Here is an 18,942-nt window from a genome sequence, read left to right on the forward strand (position 1 = left end):
AGACTGATTGGAGCTTCTTTCTCCCTATGGCAAAGGTGGAAATCTGATTGGTGGTATTCAAATGTGGGAGTTCCTGGAATTCTTGGCATGGAATTGGGAAGCAGCATGTTCAAGGACTTTTGAGCAGAAAGGGAGATGGGGAGATACAGAACAGGTTTGGGTTTGTGTCCTGCCTGCGAGACTTGCCTCCAATATAGGATAAAGGGGAGACACGGGAGACTGCAGATGCTGGAATCTGGAGCAACAAACAATCTGCTGGAAGAACTCAGCAGGAGGAAAGTGATTGTCAACATTTCGGGTCAAAACGTGGACAATTCCTTTCCTCCCACAGACGCTGCTTGACCTGCTGAGTTCTTCCAGCAGGTTGCTTGTTGCTATAGGATAAGAGCGTTTGTAAATGCTTTCAATTGTCAGTGTTACTTACACTGAGAAATCACAGGATGTGTCCCAGTTTGCAATAAGTTGAACATTACTCCGTCTTTTTAAAAAGTATTACAAGCGCTAAAATTTCAAAACGTATTGATATTGAGGATCAGCCATGATCATATTGAATGGTGGAGCAGGCTCGAAGGGTTGAATAGTCAACTCCTTCTATGCTTCTCTGTTTCCAACCTCAAATTCTAAGGATAACAGATGTTAGAGCAGAAGATGAATGGGAGAAGGGGAAGGTCCACCTGAACATCTCGAATGTGATGATCCCACCGACGGTGGAGTTGCCTACCTGTTCCCAGCCGGTCCAATGGGTTTGGCTGCAGGAGACTGGAGATAAGGTGTTGGGCATCAGCAGGGAGAGCCTCATCTCCATCAGGCCACATGATGTCATCTGGAAACAGAACACGGCTTTCAACAAAAGGAGCTGCAATCGGATGGACTCTGTCGCTAATTTGCCTTTTATTACAATTTCCCATTAAACCTTCGTTGACTCTTTTGGCCAAATCTCACATACAGTTTCCTGTTCAAACAACATGCATGTGCTTGATATCCCATTCAATAGCTGCCCTATCCAAGTTGCTCTGGTTTACACAACTACTAACTTTACTGGGCCTTGATCTTCCAAGCTGTTGACGGGTGGTTATATCTGGAACGGGTCTCCGACCTGGTCTAGGTGGGGGAATTCCAAAGGAGCTCCATTCTAGAGCAACGTACAATCTGCTGGAAGAACTCAGCAGGTCAAGCAGCATCTGTGGGGGGGAAAGGGAACTGTCGACGTTTCGGGTCAAAACCCTCCATCAGGACTCGATGCTTCTAGGATGGGAGGGGGTGATTGGTGGGTGGAGGGATCAAACGGGGAAGGGATACTATGCTGAGTTGTGGTCTCATGGTGGAGAGGATGCTGATGTATTTTAAAAGAGGATAAACGAGGTGCAAGGTTAATTTATTTGATGTATTTTAAATGTACCCTTCCTCCCAGGTGATTTACATTGAAACCCTTGGTACAATTTCACTCATGTTCTTGTTTGGGGTGGGTGTGATGCACTGCCCATGCCAAGGAAATGGAGCAGGTGTAACACCTCCCCGAGGGCTGTCCTGTCAACCATGCGGGAGGACCAAGTTGCTTGACACCAGTGCACATGGGTGCAGATCGTGTGCCTTAGCCCCACATCGATGATCGACGAGCTGTGGGGAGTTAGCCAAGGGTCCAGCGCATCAAATTCAGACAGGCCTTCAACAGGCTCACAAGGAATGGAGCCTACATTGGCTTCCAACTACAGGCAAGGCACGGGCAGAGAGCCAATGATTTCATTGTCTAGTTCTGCAGCTTCATTTGGAACAACAGGCAGGGTATCCTACCCCAACACAGTCCTTTCTGTTGTTCTCTCATTGCCCTCTCCCACATCCCATCTCCCCCTGTGCTTATTTAAAACCTGATGCCTCACTAACTTTTCCCACATAAGTAGAGGAAAGCTGTTCCCAACAGGGACCAGGAGGTACAGGGTTAAAATTTTGGGCAAAAGATACTTAGGGGGATGGAAGAAAAAAAAACTGAGTGAGAGGTTATGATCTGAAACTCACTGTCTGTAGGGCTGCTGGAAATAAAGTCAATCAGGACCTTCAAAATGGAATTGGATAGGCACTTAACACGAGAATAATTTGCAGAGCCGTAGGATAAAATTGTGTGGGGGTGGGGGGGGAAGAGACGGACGCAATGACTCTTCAAGGAGCCAGCACAGAAATGACAGGCTGAATGGCCTCCTTCTGAACTGTATTCTAGATTTCTGTAGTAAGAACAATAAAATATTATAAATAAAAATATATCAATAAAAGAATTCTATAGTTCAAATGAATAATGGGCAACTTGAAGCTTTGGCCCAGAATTTGCAGTTGGTGACAAAAATACTCTGAAGATCTGGTGATCTCCTTGTTTATTGCTTTCAGGCACCAACTCTTGGACATCTCTGGCATCCAGCAGCAGTGACATCATGCAGCTGGCTGAACAACCAATCGCATTAAAACAACGTCATGGACAGGAAGCAAGGAAGTCATTTTGGATACGTTACACAAAGTGCTAAACAAAGATTAGAACTAAGGTAGCTGAAATATCAGAAATAAACCTACATGTATTTAATTGGACATTTTCAGGAAAAGAAATTAAATTAGACACACATAAAAACTATTTTTGAAGGGCCAGATCGTTTTCTAAGCAGTTTTTATGGCTTAATGCATCATTATAACTAATTTAGACTTCATACGAATATACAGGTTTTCACTGTGTTTTACAGTAGGACTAGCTTGCAAATATCTGAAAGTCACCATAGTTAAAATGGTTTCCAAAGACATCCCAAAGATGTGCAGGTTGGTAGGTTAGTTGGCCACTGTAAGTTGCCCCTAGTGTGTAGATGAGTGGTAGAAACTGGGAGCAAATTGATGAGAAATTGAGAACAATAACAAACAGATTAATGTAGAATTGGTGTAAATAGGCCGATGATGGTCAGCACAGGGTTGCTTGGCCTGTTTCGTGCTGTATCTCTGTGTGTCTCCATGACTTCAACGTGGTTGCACCGGAGAAGGCGGCAAACCCACACACACCGAGGGTGTACAGGATCACTGGTGGTAACTTTGGCATTTATTGTATCATGGGGACCTACTTGGAGGAGAAACGGAAGGTCTCCAACACATTTTGCCCAACTCCCTCTGCACCTTAACCAGACATATTGGGTAGTCCAGCTTCCCAATGACCACATCAATGGCACTTCATCAGGATGCTGGTCAGACCAATAGGGAGATTCCCTCTGCTCATTTGATTGCCAAATTAGCAAACCCAGGGCTTAAGATAGAACAAGACCCACATGCGGTCTTATCTGCTGAGTTAAATTCTAATCATTCAAAAGCTAGGCCTAATTGTCAGCAGGACTTATTAACCAGCAGGACTTCATCAGGGTCTAGTCATCAAGTAACTAATACCCTCATCCTAGACTGGATCTAATTAATTGCAGTGTCTGGTTATCTAATAAACATCACAGCCCAATAACCAGAAGGGACGTCATCTAATAAACTGGAACAGGCAGAGATTAACTGCGAGAAGGCTCTACTTACCTAATAACCAGAGGATCCTTTTACTGGAATGGCCTGTTGACTTATCTTAGAACAACTGGATATTTGTATCAAGAGTCATGCATTTTGTTTCTTCAACATAGGACAAATGCTTTTCTTCCCCCCGCTTTCATGAGCCACAGAAGGCAATTCTAAAATTCAGGAGTACGTTCCCTCTAACTTATACACATGCTAAGCACTATGGATACACAAATGTTTGTTTTTTGTATTGGGATTTGTGAATTAATGAGGCATCAATACAAAAAGAAAACCATCCAAACCCACTTTAAAAATCATCAGATGAACATAATTAGAATTGAGTTGCTATGATGACAATCCAGTTTGTCGGTGCTCCTTGGTCACATTGTCTATGAACAACTTGCTTTAGAGCTCTCACTGTTGTTCAGGATCAAACAATAAGCAACTTTGGGTTGCAAACTCACCACTGATGACTTGGCCAAACAGTTCCTCAGGGGTGTCACCAAAGAAGGGCACACACCCCACCAGGAATTCGTACAGGATAATACCCATCGCCCACCAGTCGACTGGCTTCCCATAGCCTTGCCGAAGGATGACCTCAGGGGCAATGTACTCGGGAGTTCCACACACCTGCAATGGACAGATGATGTTAGTAAGTCCTGAGGTAATTGCACTATGTTCTTTGTCCACCCCATCCTTGGGTCCCACATTATGGAATTCATTCCCTAGATCCATGTCCTGCTTCACCTCGCTCTCATCCTTTAAGACTATCCTTAATTCAATAGTCCAGGATTTGTCCACTCCTGCTTTCCTTGCTGTAACCTGCACCCCGTGAATCAGTTTGGGATACATTCCCTACGTAAAAGTGCTGTCTAAATGTAACCAGTCAAACAACACAACTAAAGGCAAATGGCATGTTCGTCTTTATTGCAAGAGGTATTGAGTACAAGAGGAAAGACGTCCTACTGCAATTATAATTCAAAATTAAAAATTAGCTTGGCCATAGAAGACAGAGGGTAGTGGTGGAGGGTTGTTACTCTGACTGGAGGTCAGTGACCAGTGGTGTTCCGCAAGGATCAGTGCTGGGACCTCTATGGTTTATGATAAACTGACTTGGATGAAAATGTAGGGATTAGTAAGTTTGCAGACGACACAAAAATTGGCAGAGTTGTGGATTGTGAGGGTGGTTGTCAAAGGGTACAGCAAGATATAGAATCAGTTGGAAACATGGGTGGACAAATGGTAGATGGAGTCCAATCTGAACAAATGTAAGGTACTGCACTTTGGGAGGTCAAATGCAAGAGGAGCACTGATGTACAGAGGGACCTTGGGGTGCACATCCATAGCTCCCTGAATGTAGCTACACAAGTGGATAGGGTGGTCAAGAAGGCATACAGTATACTTGCCTTTTTCGGCTGGGGCATTGAATAGAAAAGTTGGGAAGTCATGTCAAAGCTGTAGGAACTTTGGTCGGCCACACTTGTAGCACTGCGTGCAGTTCTGGTCACCACATTACAGGAAGGATGTAGAGGCTTTGGAGAGGGTGCAGAAGAGGTTCACAAGAACGCTGCCTGGATCAGAGAGTATTAGCTATAAGGAGAGGTTGGACAAACTTGGATTGTTTTCTCTGGAGCATCAAAGGCTGAGGGGAGACTCTCATAAAATTATGAGAGTCATGGATAGGGTAGATAGTCACTTTTTCCCAGGGTTGAAATGCCAAAGAGGGTACAGCTTTAAGGTGAGAGGGGGAAAGTTTAAAGGAGTTTTGCTAGGCAAGTTTGTTTTTTAAACACAGAGAGTGGTAGGTGCCCGGAATGGGCTGCCAGGGGAGGAGGTGAAAACAGACACCATAGCAACATTTAGACAGGCACATAAACCGGCAGGGAATGGAGGGACATAGACTATGCAGACAGATGAGATTAGTTTAAATTGGCTTCATGGTCAGCACAGACATTGTGGGCCAAAGGGCCTGTTCCTGTGCTGTACTGTTCTATGTTCTTAGCAGTGTGGAGGAACAGAGGGATGTTGGGGTTCACGTCCACAGATCCCTCGAGGTTGCCGCGCAGGTCGATAGGGTTGTTGAGGTGTATGGACTGTTGGCCTTCATTAGTTGGGGCATTGAGTTTGAGAGCCGCAAGGTGATGTTGCAGCTCTATAGAACTCTGGTCAGATCACACTTGGAGTGTTGTATTCAGTTCTGGTTGCCTCATTATAGAAAGGATGTGAAAGCTTTAGAGAGGGTGCAGAGGAGATTTACCAGGATGTTGCCTGGATTGGAGAGCATGTCTTATGAGGATAGGTTGAGTGAGCTAGGGCTTTTCTCTTTGGAGAGGAGGAGGATGAGAAGGGACTTGATAGAGGTGTACAAGATGATGAGGCATAGATCGAGTGGACATTCAGAGACTTTTTCCCAGTGCGACAATGGCTAACACAAGGGGACATAATTTTAAGGTGATTGGAGAAAGGTATAAAGGGGATGTCAGGGGTAAGTTTTTTTTTACACAGAGAGTGGTGGGTGCGTGGAACACACTGCCGGCAGAGGTTGTGGGGCAGATAAATTAGGGACATTTAAGAGACTCTTAGATAGACATGAATGATAGAAAAAATAGGGGTCTATGTGGGACGGAAGGGTTAGATAGATCTTAGAGCAGGATAAAATGTCGGCACAACATTGTGGACCGAAGGGCCTGTACTGTGCTGTAGTGTTCTATGTTCTCTATAGGGCCCTGCTGAGTATTGTGTACAGATCTGGTGTCCTTGCCTATGGAACGATTGAGTAGAGAAAGAGGGAGTGCTGTGAAGTTTTACCAGATTGATTCCTGGGATAGGGAGGTGGTGGGGGAATTGTACTAAACAGATGGGGTCTATAATTCTTTACGCTCTAGAAGAACAAGAGATGATCTCATTGAAATCTGAAAAATTCCTGCATGGCTTGGCGGAGTACGTGCAGGGATGATGTTCTCCCGGCTTGGGCTGTCAAAGGAGCCATGTTGTCAAAAACAAAGGTCAGCCATTCAGGACCGAGGTGAGAAGAAATGTCTTCAGCCGAGGGTAGAATATCTTTAGATTTCTCTGTCCAAGAGGGTTGCAGAGACTTAATCGCTGTCCGTTCAGAAATTGGAATTTATGGAATATAAAGGAATCAAAGAATATGGGGTTAATACAAGCAGGTAGAGCTGAGCCATCATCGTAGTGATTGGGAGACTGGATCTGAGCTATTTTTTATGTTCTTATGAAGACTCATTTTCTGAGAGGCATAGACAGGGTGAATGCGCGTGGTCTTTCTCCCCCAGAGTTGGGGAATCAAGAACTAGAGGGCATAGGTTTAAGGTGAGAGGGGAGAGATTTAAATAGGAACCTGAGGGGAAAAGTTTTCACCCAGAAGGTGGTCAGTATATGGAATAAGCTGCCAGAGGAAGTGGCAGAGGCAGGTACATTAACAACATTTAACAGGTACTTGGACAGGTACATGGATAGGAAAGGTTCAGAGGGATATGGGCCAAACATGGGCAAATAGGACTAGCTTAGATGGCAATCTTGGTCAGCATGGACCAGTTGGGCCGAAGGGCCTGTTTCTGTTCTGTATGACTCTATGACTGCCTAATGAGCTTGCATTTCTGTAGCTTCTATCACCTGCGGACAGGTAATAGAATAGACTTGCCCTCTAGGGCAGGCATGGTAATGTAGCGGTTAGCGTAACGCTATGACAGCGCCAGCGACCCGGGTTCAATTCCGGCCGCTGTGTGTAAGGAGTTTGTACGTTCTCCTTGTGTCTGCTTGGGTTTCCTCCAGGTGCTCCGGTTTTCTCCCACATGTGCAGGTTGTAGGGGAAGTTGTTGGAAATGTGGGGAGAATAAAACGGGATTAGTGCAGGATTAGTGTAATGAGTGCTTGATGGTTGGCATGGACTCGGTGGGGCCCACCCAGCCCTTGGTATGTAACTCTGCAGGTCACAACTCAGTGCTCATGCCCCATGTGCTGAGTGTTTCTGCCTCCATCACCATCTTAGGCAGTGAGTTCCAGACATGTACCACTTGCTGAGTGAATAAAACTCTCTTCTAATCTTTCTACTGATTAACTTAGATCTATTCTTCCTCATTACTCACCCCTCCGCTAAGGGATGAAGACCTTTCTTTACCTTGTCCAGACCTCTCATATTTTTATATACATCAACTAAATCTCTCCTCTGTTCCAAAGAAAATTCCAACTCTCCGGAGTCTTTCCACCATGCACAACTTACAAGTCAGGAGCAATATTCTTCCCTTGCCTGGGTGAGAACACTCCAACAACCCTGAAGAAGCTCGGCACCATCCAGGACAAAGCAACCTCCTTGGTTGGTACCCCATCCACCACTGGAATATTCAATCCCCCCACAAAGTGTTCACAACGCAATCCATCTACAAAACAGCCTGAAGGTACTCCCAAAGCCACAACCTTGATCAGCAAGAGAAACGAGCTCAGCATGTATATAGGAATACCACCACCAACAGCTTCCCCTCCAAGTGGCACACCAACCTGACTTGGAAGTACATTGCCCGTACTCCATCGTCACTGGGTCTAAAACCTGGGAGTCCCTATCCGACGGCATCGTGGGAGCACCTTCACCAGAGGGACTGCAAATGGTTCTCAAGGGCATTTGGGGAGAGGCAGTAAATATCAGCCTTGCCAGTGACACTCCCATCCCATAAAGTAAATCATAGAAAAACAGTAAAAACTAGTGTACTGGCACAAAAAATAATAAGGCTGATGGAACAACAGTATATTGTTTAGGAACTTGACTACTCCAGTAATTACTGTACCAGACAGAAACTCCAAAATTCAACACTGAGACTATGAAAGATGTGCAAATGTGTCGGTAATCCACTGGCAGAGCTGCAGTCCAATTAGTTACCTCACCGCACTGTGCTGCTACTTTCCATTACTTCATTTTCTAAACTTAACACCTCAATAATAAATAACCACTTCACTGTCACACAGCTCCCATTTTCCAACGTAAACAGCAGAATCAACACTAGGTATTCATTCAGACATCTCCAGCACCGTGTTGGGACGCCACAGGGCTTCACAGCACTGGGTTAAGACATTGGCTAGGAACAGGCATTTAGATCGCCTTGAGATTGTAAGTAAAATGCTTGCAGGACAAAGACAAGGCTGAGAGATTTAAGGCGGTTTGAAACTCTGGAGCTTGCATTAATACAGCATCTTCCACATCAGTGGATGTCCAAACTTGGTCCAGGGCCAATGTTCTTTTCAGGTGCAGTCGTATTCAATGTGGGAAATGTGGCAATAAACTTGAGCACAGCAAGATCCCACAAACAGCAATGTGATAAGTTGTGCAGATGTCCAAATTCCAGTGTGGTCCACTAGGTACGGTACAGTCAATTGTACCAACGTCGGAACACACCAACTTGGAACCTTGAGCCTGCTCTGCCATTTAATAAGACCATGGCTAATCTGATTGTCCCCTCTACTGTCTACGCTGTCTTTGCAGAGAAGATTTATGAAGATGTTGCCAGACTAGAGGACTTGAGTTATAGGGTTGGTCAGGCTAGGTCTTTATTCCTTGGAACGTAGGAGAATGAGGGGCGACCTTACAGACCTGTTTAAAATTATGAGAGGCAGAGATAAGGTGGATGGGAACAGTCTTTTCCCCAGGATAGGGGAATCCAAAACTAGGGGGAATAGGTTTAGGGTGAGAGGGGAAAGATTTAAAAGGGACAGGAGGGGAAACTTTTTCATGCAGAGGGTGGTGGGTGTATGGAACAAGCTGCCAGAGGAAGTGGTTGAGGCAGGTACAATAGTGTCATTTAAGAAGCACCTGAATAGGTATATAGAGGGGTGGGGCTTGGAGGGATATGGGCCAAACACAGGAAAGTGGGACTAGTTGGGTGGGAACCGTGTTCGGCATGGACTGGTTGGGCTGAAGGGCCTTTATCCATGCTGTATTGCTCCATGACTCTCTACCCGTGGTAACCTTTCACTCCATTGCTGACCAAATAACTATCTAACTCTGCCTCAAGAATACTCAAAGACTCTGCTTCCACAGAGGGTGCGTTGACGATCAAAAGCAGTCACAGAACCCCTGGTTGCAAACTTCAGTAACTTTTCCTGGGAGTGAAAACGTACTGACGTCAGGTGAAGGTCATCACAAGCTGACGGCAGCCTAGGGCCTGGCTTCACGTTGGTGATTGGGTAAAAGATCGGTGGGGGGGAGGGGGGTTGAAGATCAGGATTGCAGTCCGGGCTTGGGGCAATGTTAAGGTCAGCAGGTGGAGTTAATCTGGATAGGCACGTGGAAATCGGGACAGTGGGCAGAATCACTGAGTCTGGGGCAAGAGTGGGTGTGGTCAGAACCTGGGCCAATCAGTGGGCAGTGGGGGAGAGCAGTGGGTGGGTGGCTTTGGTCACAGAAGCTGATTGGAGGATCAGTGTGGGGAGATAATCATGGTACGGTCAGGACCTAAGCCAGTTGGAGGTCAGAGAATGGAAACTGGTAGTCAGTGCCATTGGGATCTGGACCAATCAGAAAACAGTAGAGGGAGGTCAGTGGGTACTGGGGGAGGGGAAGGTAGCTCAGAGGATAAAAGCTAGGTATGGAAGACTTCAGCGGCCCCTGATCCATTACAAAGATCTGGTTGTTCCAAGGGTGGACAGCGATGGTCACTCCAAGGACAATCTTGTTGAAAGTCTTTCGCAATGCACACGCGAGGAACAGCACAAATTGCTTCTACCAACAAGCGAGGCTCACACCAGAGAGAGCTCAGCAAAACTCCAGCATGAAGCAAAATTGGACAATATTGTGTTTCATTCCACAGTAAATATGCTTTCGGTCAAGTGGCATTGAAATAAATAACATTGCATGATCTAATTTCTTGGCTGTAGTATTTCAGCAATGCTGGAGCAGGACACTGGTGAGAACTTCCTTGCTACAGTGCCAACATGAGAGGACAGTTGAGCCTTGAATTAACATTACACTGAAGAGGAAAAACCTGCAAAATGCTGCAGTGACTTGAATTGTTGAATATGTTCTGGGCTGTGATGGATTTTTGGACTATCGGGAGTCTGGAGTTCAGCGGAACAAATAGTGAAATGGTGCTGAGGCCAAGATCACTTGGATCAATGGCAGAGACACGAGGACAAATGACCAAGCAAGAGGAGAAGGTGGGGAGAGGTAGGGAGGAGGCGGGGTTTATGGAGGGGTTTCCAAAGCCAATGCTTAAACAGCTGAGGGCTGAAGGTGGAACAATTAAAATCAGGAGTCAGAGTCAAACAGCTCAGAAACGGGCCCTTCGGACCAACTAGTCCGTGGCAACCAGGATTCCCATCAAGTCCCATTGATGGCCCATATCCCTCTAAACCTTTCCTATCCATGTACCATAAGAGGCATAGATTGAGTGGACAGTCAGAGACTTTTTCCCAGGGCAACAATGGCTAACACGAGGGGACATAATTTTAAGGTGACTGGAGGAAGGTATAAGGGGGATGTCAGGGGTAAGTTTTTTTACACAGAGAGTGGTGGGTGTGTGGAACGCACTGCCGGCAGAGGTTGTGGGGGCAGATACATTAGGGACATTTAAGAGATTCTTAGATTGGCACATGATAGAGAAATGGGGAGCTATGTGGGAGGGAAGGGTTAGATAGATCTTAGGAGCAGGACAAAATGTCGGCACAACATTGTGGGCCGAAGGGCCTGTACTGTGCTGTAGTGTTCTGTGTTCTATGTACCTGTCCAAGTGCCTGTTAGATGTTGTTAAAGTACCTGCCTCAACCACTTCCTCTGGCAGTTCATTCCTTACACGGACCACCCTCTGGGTGAAAAAGTTGCTCCTCAGGTTCCTATTAAATCTCTCTCCTCTCACCTTAGGAGGGTGCAGAACATTGGGACATGAAATACAATAGCAGGAGAAGGCTATTTGGCCCCTTGAGCCTGCTTCACCATTAAGGTCAGAGCTGAAGTGATCTTGGCCTCAGCACCATTGCACTATACGGTAGTGTAGCGGTTAGTGTAACGCTTTACAGCACCAGCAACACGGGTTCAATTCCTACCACTGTCTGTAAGGAGTTGGTATGTTCTCCCCGTGTCTGCGTGGGTTTCCTCCGGGTGCTCCGGTTTCCTCCCACATTCCAAAGACGTACAGGTTAGGAAGTTGTGGGCATGCTATGTTGGTGCCGGAAGCGTGGCAACACTTGCGGGCTGCCCCCAGAACACTCTATGCAAAAAGATGCATTTCACTGTGTGTTTCAATGTTCATGTGACTAATAAAGATATCTTATCTTATTTGTTCCCTGAAACTCTGGACTCCCCATAGACCAAAATTCCTTCACAGCCTGGAACATACTCAACAATTCAGCCTCTGTGGCTCTCTGGGATGAAGAATTCCAAGGATTCACAACCCTCTAAGAGGTGAACTCCCACCTCATAGAATTATGCAGCACAGAAACAGGCCCTTCGGCCCAACTCGTCCATGCCGACCAAGGTGCTCACTTTAGCTAGTCCCATTTGGCCCATATCCTGCTACAACCTTTCCTAACCATGTATTTATCAAATGTCTTTTAAATGTCATTATTGTACCTGCCTCAACGACTTTCCTTGGCAGTCGTTCCATGTACCCACCACCCTCTGCATGAAGAAGTCACCCCTCAACTCCCTTTTAAATCTTTCCCTTCTCACCTTAAACCTCAAGTTCTTAGTTCCCTTTCTCTGGGAAGAAGGCTAACCCTTCACCTTTCTATGCCTCTCATGATTTTATACACCTCTATAAAGTCACCCCTTAGTCTCTCACATTCCAAGGAATAAAGTCCAAGCCTGCCCAACCTCTCCCTCATTTCTGTCTTATTGGGGTGGGCAGGATTGGGAGGGTGCAGTGATCTAGAAGACTGTCAAGCTTTAGCAGTGTAACGTTCCCTCAACGCTGCTCTGGAGCATCAGCCTGGAATTGATGTTTTAATCTCTGGGATTTGAACCCACAACCTCCTGACACAGCCACAAGGGCGTGGTTACTGAGCTACTGCCAATGTGTGAATAGAACTGCAGCGAGATGTGGAACAGTAAGGTTCGATTAATTATGTAACCCACAGCATATACAAGTAAGGAAGCAATGCAAAGAACAGGGCAATACCACAATGAGTTAGCAGACTTTTTGCAAAGTTCTTTAATTTAATTTTTATGGTCAGTACAGAGATTGTGGGCCAAAGGGCCTGTTCCTGTGCTGTACTGTTCTATACAACAGAGCTCTGGAGGTTATAGATCAAAACAGACAAAACTTGGGGTGATTTTACCCAAGTTGATTGGGAAGGAATCCCACAGGAGGTTGAATTAAACCATGCCTGATATTATAAGATAAGATTTCTTTATTAGTTACATGTTCATTGAAACACACAGTGAAATGCATCCTTTTGCGTAGAGAGTTCTGCAGGCAGCCCGCAAGTGTCGCCATGCTTCCAGCACCAACATAGCATGCCCACAACTTCCTAACCTGTATGTCTTTGGAATGTGGGAGGAAACCGGAGCACCCGGAGAAAACCCACGCAGACACGGGGAGAACACACAAACTCCTTACAGACAGTGGCTGGAATTGAACCCGGGTCGCTGGTACTGTAATAGCGTTACGCTAACCATTACACTACCATGCCTGCCCTTATACATATCGTGCCTGCCCTTATGCCCTTATTACATATCAATGAGCAGTAAATTTGGGCAGGGGGGAACATTTAAGGGACATCAATCCCCTCAATTTCCCGCTGAGCTTAAAGCACTAGCAGGGTGTCACTTACACCATGGAGAGCACATGTTTGATACCAGAAACATTTAGCCTCCTCTGTTACTCATTTCCTTTCTCAGGGATGAAGCTGGGTTATTTTTTCATCTTTTGTCAAGACTCTTGTCCTTCCATTCACTGCTTAAGGAAGGTTAGAACAAGCACTAAACTGACAACACTGCTGACTGCTTCTCCAGGCCAGTCAGACAGAGGTAGTGCAGGATTGATGGCGAGCAGCTGTCGAGATAATTAAAATGGGAGGCTTGGGAGACAAAACAAAGGTGGACATCTTGCTCCTGGATCAATCACTGCTCAAATAGGTTGTATAAATGGAACAGCTCCAACCTTTCACCAGATGAGTCCACCTCAGTACAACACGAGATGTGATTGTGCCGGATGGAGCACTGGAGAGTGCAGGGGAGGTTCACTAGGATGTTGCCTGGATTGGAGGGCTTTAGTTACAAGGAAAGGGTGGATAGGCTGGGCTCTTTCTCCCTGGAGTGAAAGAGGCTGGGGGAAGTATATAAGATTTTATGAGAGGCAATAGATAGGGTAGACAGTCAAAATCTTTTTCACATGGTGGGGATATATGAAAAAACAAGAGGGCATAGCATAAGATGAGTTTTCAAGGGGATCTGAGAGTTTTTAAACAGAGTGGTTGATACCTGTAACGTGCTGGTGGCGGAATCAGATACAATTACTATGTTTAAGAGGTACTTACACAGACACTTAAATCGGCAAGGCAGAGAAGGGTACAGTCCTACTGTGAGCAAATGGGATTAGTGTAGAAGGGCAGAAAGGCTGGCATGAATGCTGTGGGCTGAAGGGCCCATTTCTGTGCTGTAATATTCTAAATGTCCCTGATTCAGGAAAAGGAATCAGAGTTCTACATTGGTTTAAAAAAGTCAATGAGAACTGCATTTATATAGCACCTTTCACAGCCTCTGGATACCCTGGAGCACTTACAGCCAATGTTGTAATGTAGTGAACACGACAACTGCATGCTCCCACAAACAGCAGACAATTACCCAGGATGTTTTGTGGTTGAGGCACAATATTGGCCAGAATGGCAGGTCATCAGAATAGATCTTTTGAGCCCATCTGAGAAGGCAGAGGGTTTTTAAAGGACGGTACCTTCAACAGTGCAGCACTCCCTCAGTACTCCACTAGGACTGCCTTCCCTGAGTTTGCACAATTCTCTGAAGTGCCTCACTGCCATTTGACCTGTGGGACTTGGTTGGGATCGGTACCCCTTTCACTGAAGGCTGTTGAGGGTTCTTGTTCCAAGGTTTTTACAGGAAGGTACAGTGGCTCCAGTGACCCAGGTTCGATCCTGACCTCAGGTGCTGTCTGTGTGGAGTTTGCACGTTCTCCCAGTGGCACTTAGATTTCCCCTGGGTGCTCTGGTTTCCTCCGACATCCCAAAGACATAACTGGTTACTGTTAATTACCCCTTGAGTTGATAGTGGGAGGAGGACTAGGGGGCATTGATAGGGGTGTGACAGAGAATAGGTTATATGGAATAAAGTGGGGGAATTGGACTAATGGGAATATTCTGACAGCATTGAATTGATGGACCAAATGGCCTCCTTCCATGTCGTAAGAAAATATGAGAAACATCTCAAAACCTCCCATCATTTGAGCCCAGTTCACACTGAACCCTAATCTCCTTCTGATAACTTGCAAGGCAAGGCTTTATCAAAATTGGATCCACACACAATCTGCAGTTACCCTACTCAGGGGAAGATCCTGGTGCTGAATTTTAGGAGGAGATGAAGCCTTGCTGTAATTGAGCTGAGGGAAGGTAGAACATTTCTTTCATTTTGCAACATCATTCTTAGTAAAAATAACCATAAAGTCTTGATGCAGGCGTGGAAGTTAGAGCAAGAATTTAATGTTCTGACCTGTTTATCCAAGAATTCCCTGGCATCCTTTTCAATGTGACCCTCATAGAGGTTTGTCGTGAGACTCATCAGTCCGATTTTTGAGAGGCCAAAGTCTGTAAGCTTAATGTGGCCCATTGACGTTATCAGGAGGCTGCAAAGGAAGGAACATTGGGGTAGTCACCTGGCAGAACTCAATGCTTAACAAGATTCAGCAAGCAAACTGACTGCCCAGGGTTTCCTGCAGTTTTCGAGTGGCTCATAATTGAATACCCGGGGAGGTCAGAAGGATTTTTGCTCCATGGGGCCAAATAGTATCATCCCTTCGTCTACTGCAGAAATATTGATGGATACAAGTACCATGCCTTGAGGTACCTGTAGGCTATGGCAGCAGACTGAGCCCCTTCCCATTGTTTAAACTGAAAGATTAAGTAAACCTTTTATTCACATAATATGGAATTGTGATGTAACGTAACATTTCAAACCTAAGAACTGAAAAGCAATATATTACCCATTTGCCAATTTCAAAGGATTAAACCCCACCTCACCATTTTATTCTCCCTGGGATTCCTGTGGGAGTATTTTTGTTTTAAATTGCGCTATGTAAAATATCCTCACACTCTCCCCCTCAATGATGCTGGGACTGAAGCCTCTGATTACATTTTCTGCTTCAGGCTAAATGCCAAATGATTACTGTTTCCTTAAAACAGCAGAAGCTGTGAAATTGCCTTCATTGAGTGGTTTGTTATAGACAGTCACTGCCTCAAAGGATCGTCGCTACTTAACCTAATCAGTGCAGACAAAAACTTCCAAATGCCACATACAAGAGGGCTGCTGGAAAAATGAACACAGGCTTCCCTTGAATGCAACAATATACAAACTGATCGGTTTGTGGTTCGAGTTAGGAGGAAGGGAAAGATGCATCAACAGGGTGAGACTAACGGAGTGAGAGGAAGCTTTGTGTGCAGCAGTTGGAACCCAAAGAACTTCTATTATGAAGGCAGAAAATGCCCAATAGGTCAGGTAGCATCCATGAAGAGAGGGAAAAAGTTAATGTTTCATTAGGACCGACCTGAGGTGTCAACTCTACCTCCCAGCAGATCCTCCCTGACCCAATGAGTGTTTCCTGCCTCTGTTTCCACTTTCCAGTCTTAAACTTACTTGTCTGGCTTTAGGTCTCGGTGAACGATGCCGTAATTGTGTAGGTATTCCAAAGCCAGGACAGTTTCCGCAAAGTACATCTGGGCCAGGTCCACTGGTAGAGCGCCAATGTTCTTCAATAATGTTGCACAGTCACCCCCTGCAATGGGAAATGGCATGAGGGTCAAACGGTGAGGAAAGGTTGCTAGGCTAGGTTGATATTCACTTAAATACAGATGAATGGATGAATTGATAGAGTCGACTGAAGGATTTGTTAAGAAACAGAGAAGCATCTCCTTCTTGGAGGGGGTGAAGCAAAATGAATTCTCTCAGTTGAATGTTCCCAAAGCTAGAGATCATTGGGAAATTTTAAAACTGAGCTTCCAGGGAGTTTATTGGGGAATGTATACGGAAGCAGTGAGTGAGTGCAGTTTAGATGCAGATCACTTACTATCTAATTTAACAGGTTTGAGGAGCTGGAAGGCTTACATGTGTCCAATGTTCCTACGATACAGATCCAGCAATTTATGCATCATCCTAACCGCGGGTTATGTGCTTGTCAAGAATTTCAGCGCTTGCAAAGTGAATCACAACTTTGCATTGGAAAGTGCTTGAGACAGGATTCTGAGTGAAAACAGTTCATCTGGTGCATCTATATTCAGCAACTTTGCAGCTTGCCTCTAACTAACATAAACAGCTCAACTGCATAAACTAGTTCACAGTAGAATCCTACTTCTTAAATAGCATGCTCCCCACCTTCCTGTGAAAGATTTCTTCCACTGGGATGGGAGGTGTTGATTGCAAGATTGAAATGAAGATTGAAGTCCCCAATGTATGAATAAGGTCCACTGTTTCATTTACACATCTTTATTGCTGGGACCATTAGAACCAACACGGTATCATGCAGTTATAGAAGCCAGTCATTAAACCTTGGGGGAGAGGGGTTGGAAGAGGGATGTGTGGCAGCTATGAATCTCAAGTATTCCAGGTACAGCAGATTAACACCAGGAAGAATGCAACCAAATGGACCAGAATTATTCCAAAGAATCACACAACTCAGACATGTTCTAAAATATAAAAGATTTTTATCTGGCCCACCATCATCTAGGATAAGCCAAAGCACTTTACATGGAATAAGATCCATTTTACAGACAATGTTGCAATGTAGGAAACATGGCAGTCAGTTTGTGAACAGCGCTGTGTAACAGTGACAAGGTAATTGCCAAAATTAGATCGCACACCATTGTGCACTCAGTGAGCTGAATTCTATGGTTGTGAACTCACGGCATGGATTGCATAGATTGGGATTTTCATTCTAGATTCTTCCTGCATCTGACAGTCAATGCACAAGAGGACTCCCTAATTCGCAGGGTGGCATGCTGTGCCGTGCACATCTGGATGCCACTTCCAGGATTTTCATTCTCCTTGGAGTCTGCAGGCTAATCCTATAATAGCAGGCTTTCCCATGCTTGTCTGGCCTGCTTCCATACGACTTAAAGGAGACCTCCCTGAGTAGCTCCCAGACCAGTTGGGTAGGTACATCTTAAGTTCCATTGGGCCCCAACCCTATGTCTGCTGAACTCTCAAGGTCATGACCTTGGCCCATGTTGACCTTAGCCCCGTGCACTAATTATCCAATGCAGAGTCCCACCCCTCCGATCAGCAGTTGTAACATCCCCCCACCAATCACTACCATTATCAACAATCACTGACTTTTACCCCGACTCCCACCCTCTCCTGACCCACAACTTTCTATGCAGCCCCACTCCCACTCATTAGAAGCCCTGTGCCCAACCTGGGCACAGCAACAGCCCACGGAATCTCATTTCTTCAGGCTGCTCTTTGCATTGATGCAGTGTGTAAAGGTTGGTTCAGTAGCACCAAAGCTTTGACTACAGCTGTCGGCATGCTGAACAGTGACAGAATGCACCTCTGTAGGTGTCGAGGGAATTCTATGCTAATCTGTTTTGCTGTTGTTGATCAAATGACAGATATTGGCCAGGACCCAGGGGAATCTTCCCTGATCTTCTGCAAGATGGTCCCAGTGCAAGGGTATGCTTGTGTTTGACTGAAGAAGCCTGTCACAACTAAAGGCAGTACATTTGCTGATGTCATCGTTATAGCATGACTAATCACCACTGGCATATTGCATGCCTACCATTTCGAACCTGAATTGGTGGATGGGATGGCAAATCAATCATGATGTGACACACGATACAATTGTGTGGCCAGGGGTAGACTTGGAAGACAATATTCGCTTATATGCTTAGTGAAATCTACAGGTCCCTCCTCCAATGCAGAAGCCTTAAATCATTGTAGATTGCAGATTTACTTTAGTCCACTGTTTTCATACTCTCCCACTCCCACAGAAAGTATTCATCCATTTGTTAATACACTGCATCTATTGTTGATGCTGTGAGTTTGAAATGGTTCACAGCAAACAGACAAATGTACAACGCACAAAATGCTGGAGGAACTCAGTGGGTCGGGTAGTATCTACGTAGGGAAATGGAAAGTCGACATTTCAGGCCGAGATCCTTCTTCAGGACAGGAAAGAAAGAGAGGAGAAAGCCAGGATAAAAGGGTGGGGGGAAAGGGTGGAGCGAGAGCTGGTGGGTGATGGGCGATATGGTAGTGTAGCGGTTAGCATA

General features: G+C 45.5%; 1 protein-coding gene across 4 annotated transcripts in view; it reads right to left on the reverse strand.

Moving 5' to 3' along the window:
- Window positions 1-18,942, reverse strand: part of LOC127584828 (microtubule-associated serine/threonine-protein kinase 1-like) — a 178,621-nt gene that overhangs the window by 43,588 nt on the left and 116,091 nt on the right. For all 4 annotated transcript variants that reach the window (XR_007958439.1, XM_052041790.1, XM_052041791.1 and 1 more), the window contains 4 exons: window positions 16,313-16,451; window positions 15,173-15,305; window positions 3,975-4,140; window positions 722-823 (listed from right to left, as the gene is read on the reverse strand). Coding sequence is in view for 3 of the 4 variants with exons in the window: in XM_052041790.1 (XP_051897750.1) it covers window positions 722-823; window positions 3,975-4,140; window positions 15,173-15,305; window positions 16,313-16,451 (540 nt within the window). In the remaining variant the exon portion in view is untranslated. The remainder of the gene's footprint in view (window positions 1-721; window positions 824-3,974; window positions 4,141-15,172; window positions 15,306-16,312; window positions 16,452-18,942) is intronic.

Source organism: Pristis pectinata, chromosome 31, assembly GCF_009764475.1.
Source record: "Pristis pectinata isolate sPriPec2 chromosome 31, sPriPec2.1.pri, whole genome shotgun sequence".
Taxonomy (NCBI): domain Eukaryota; kingdom Metazoa; phylum Chordata; class Chondrichthyes; order Rhinopristiformes; family Pristidae; genus Pristis; species Pristis pectinata.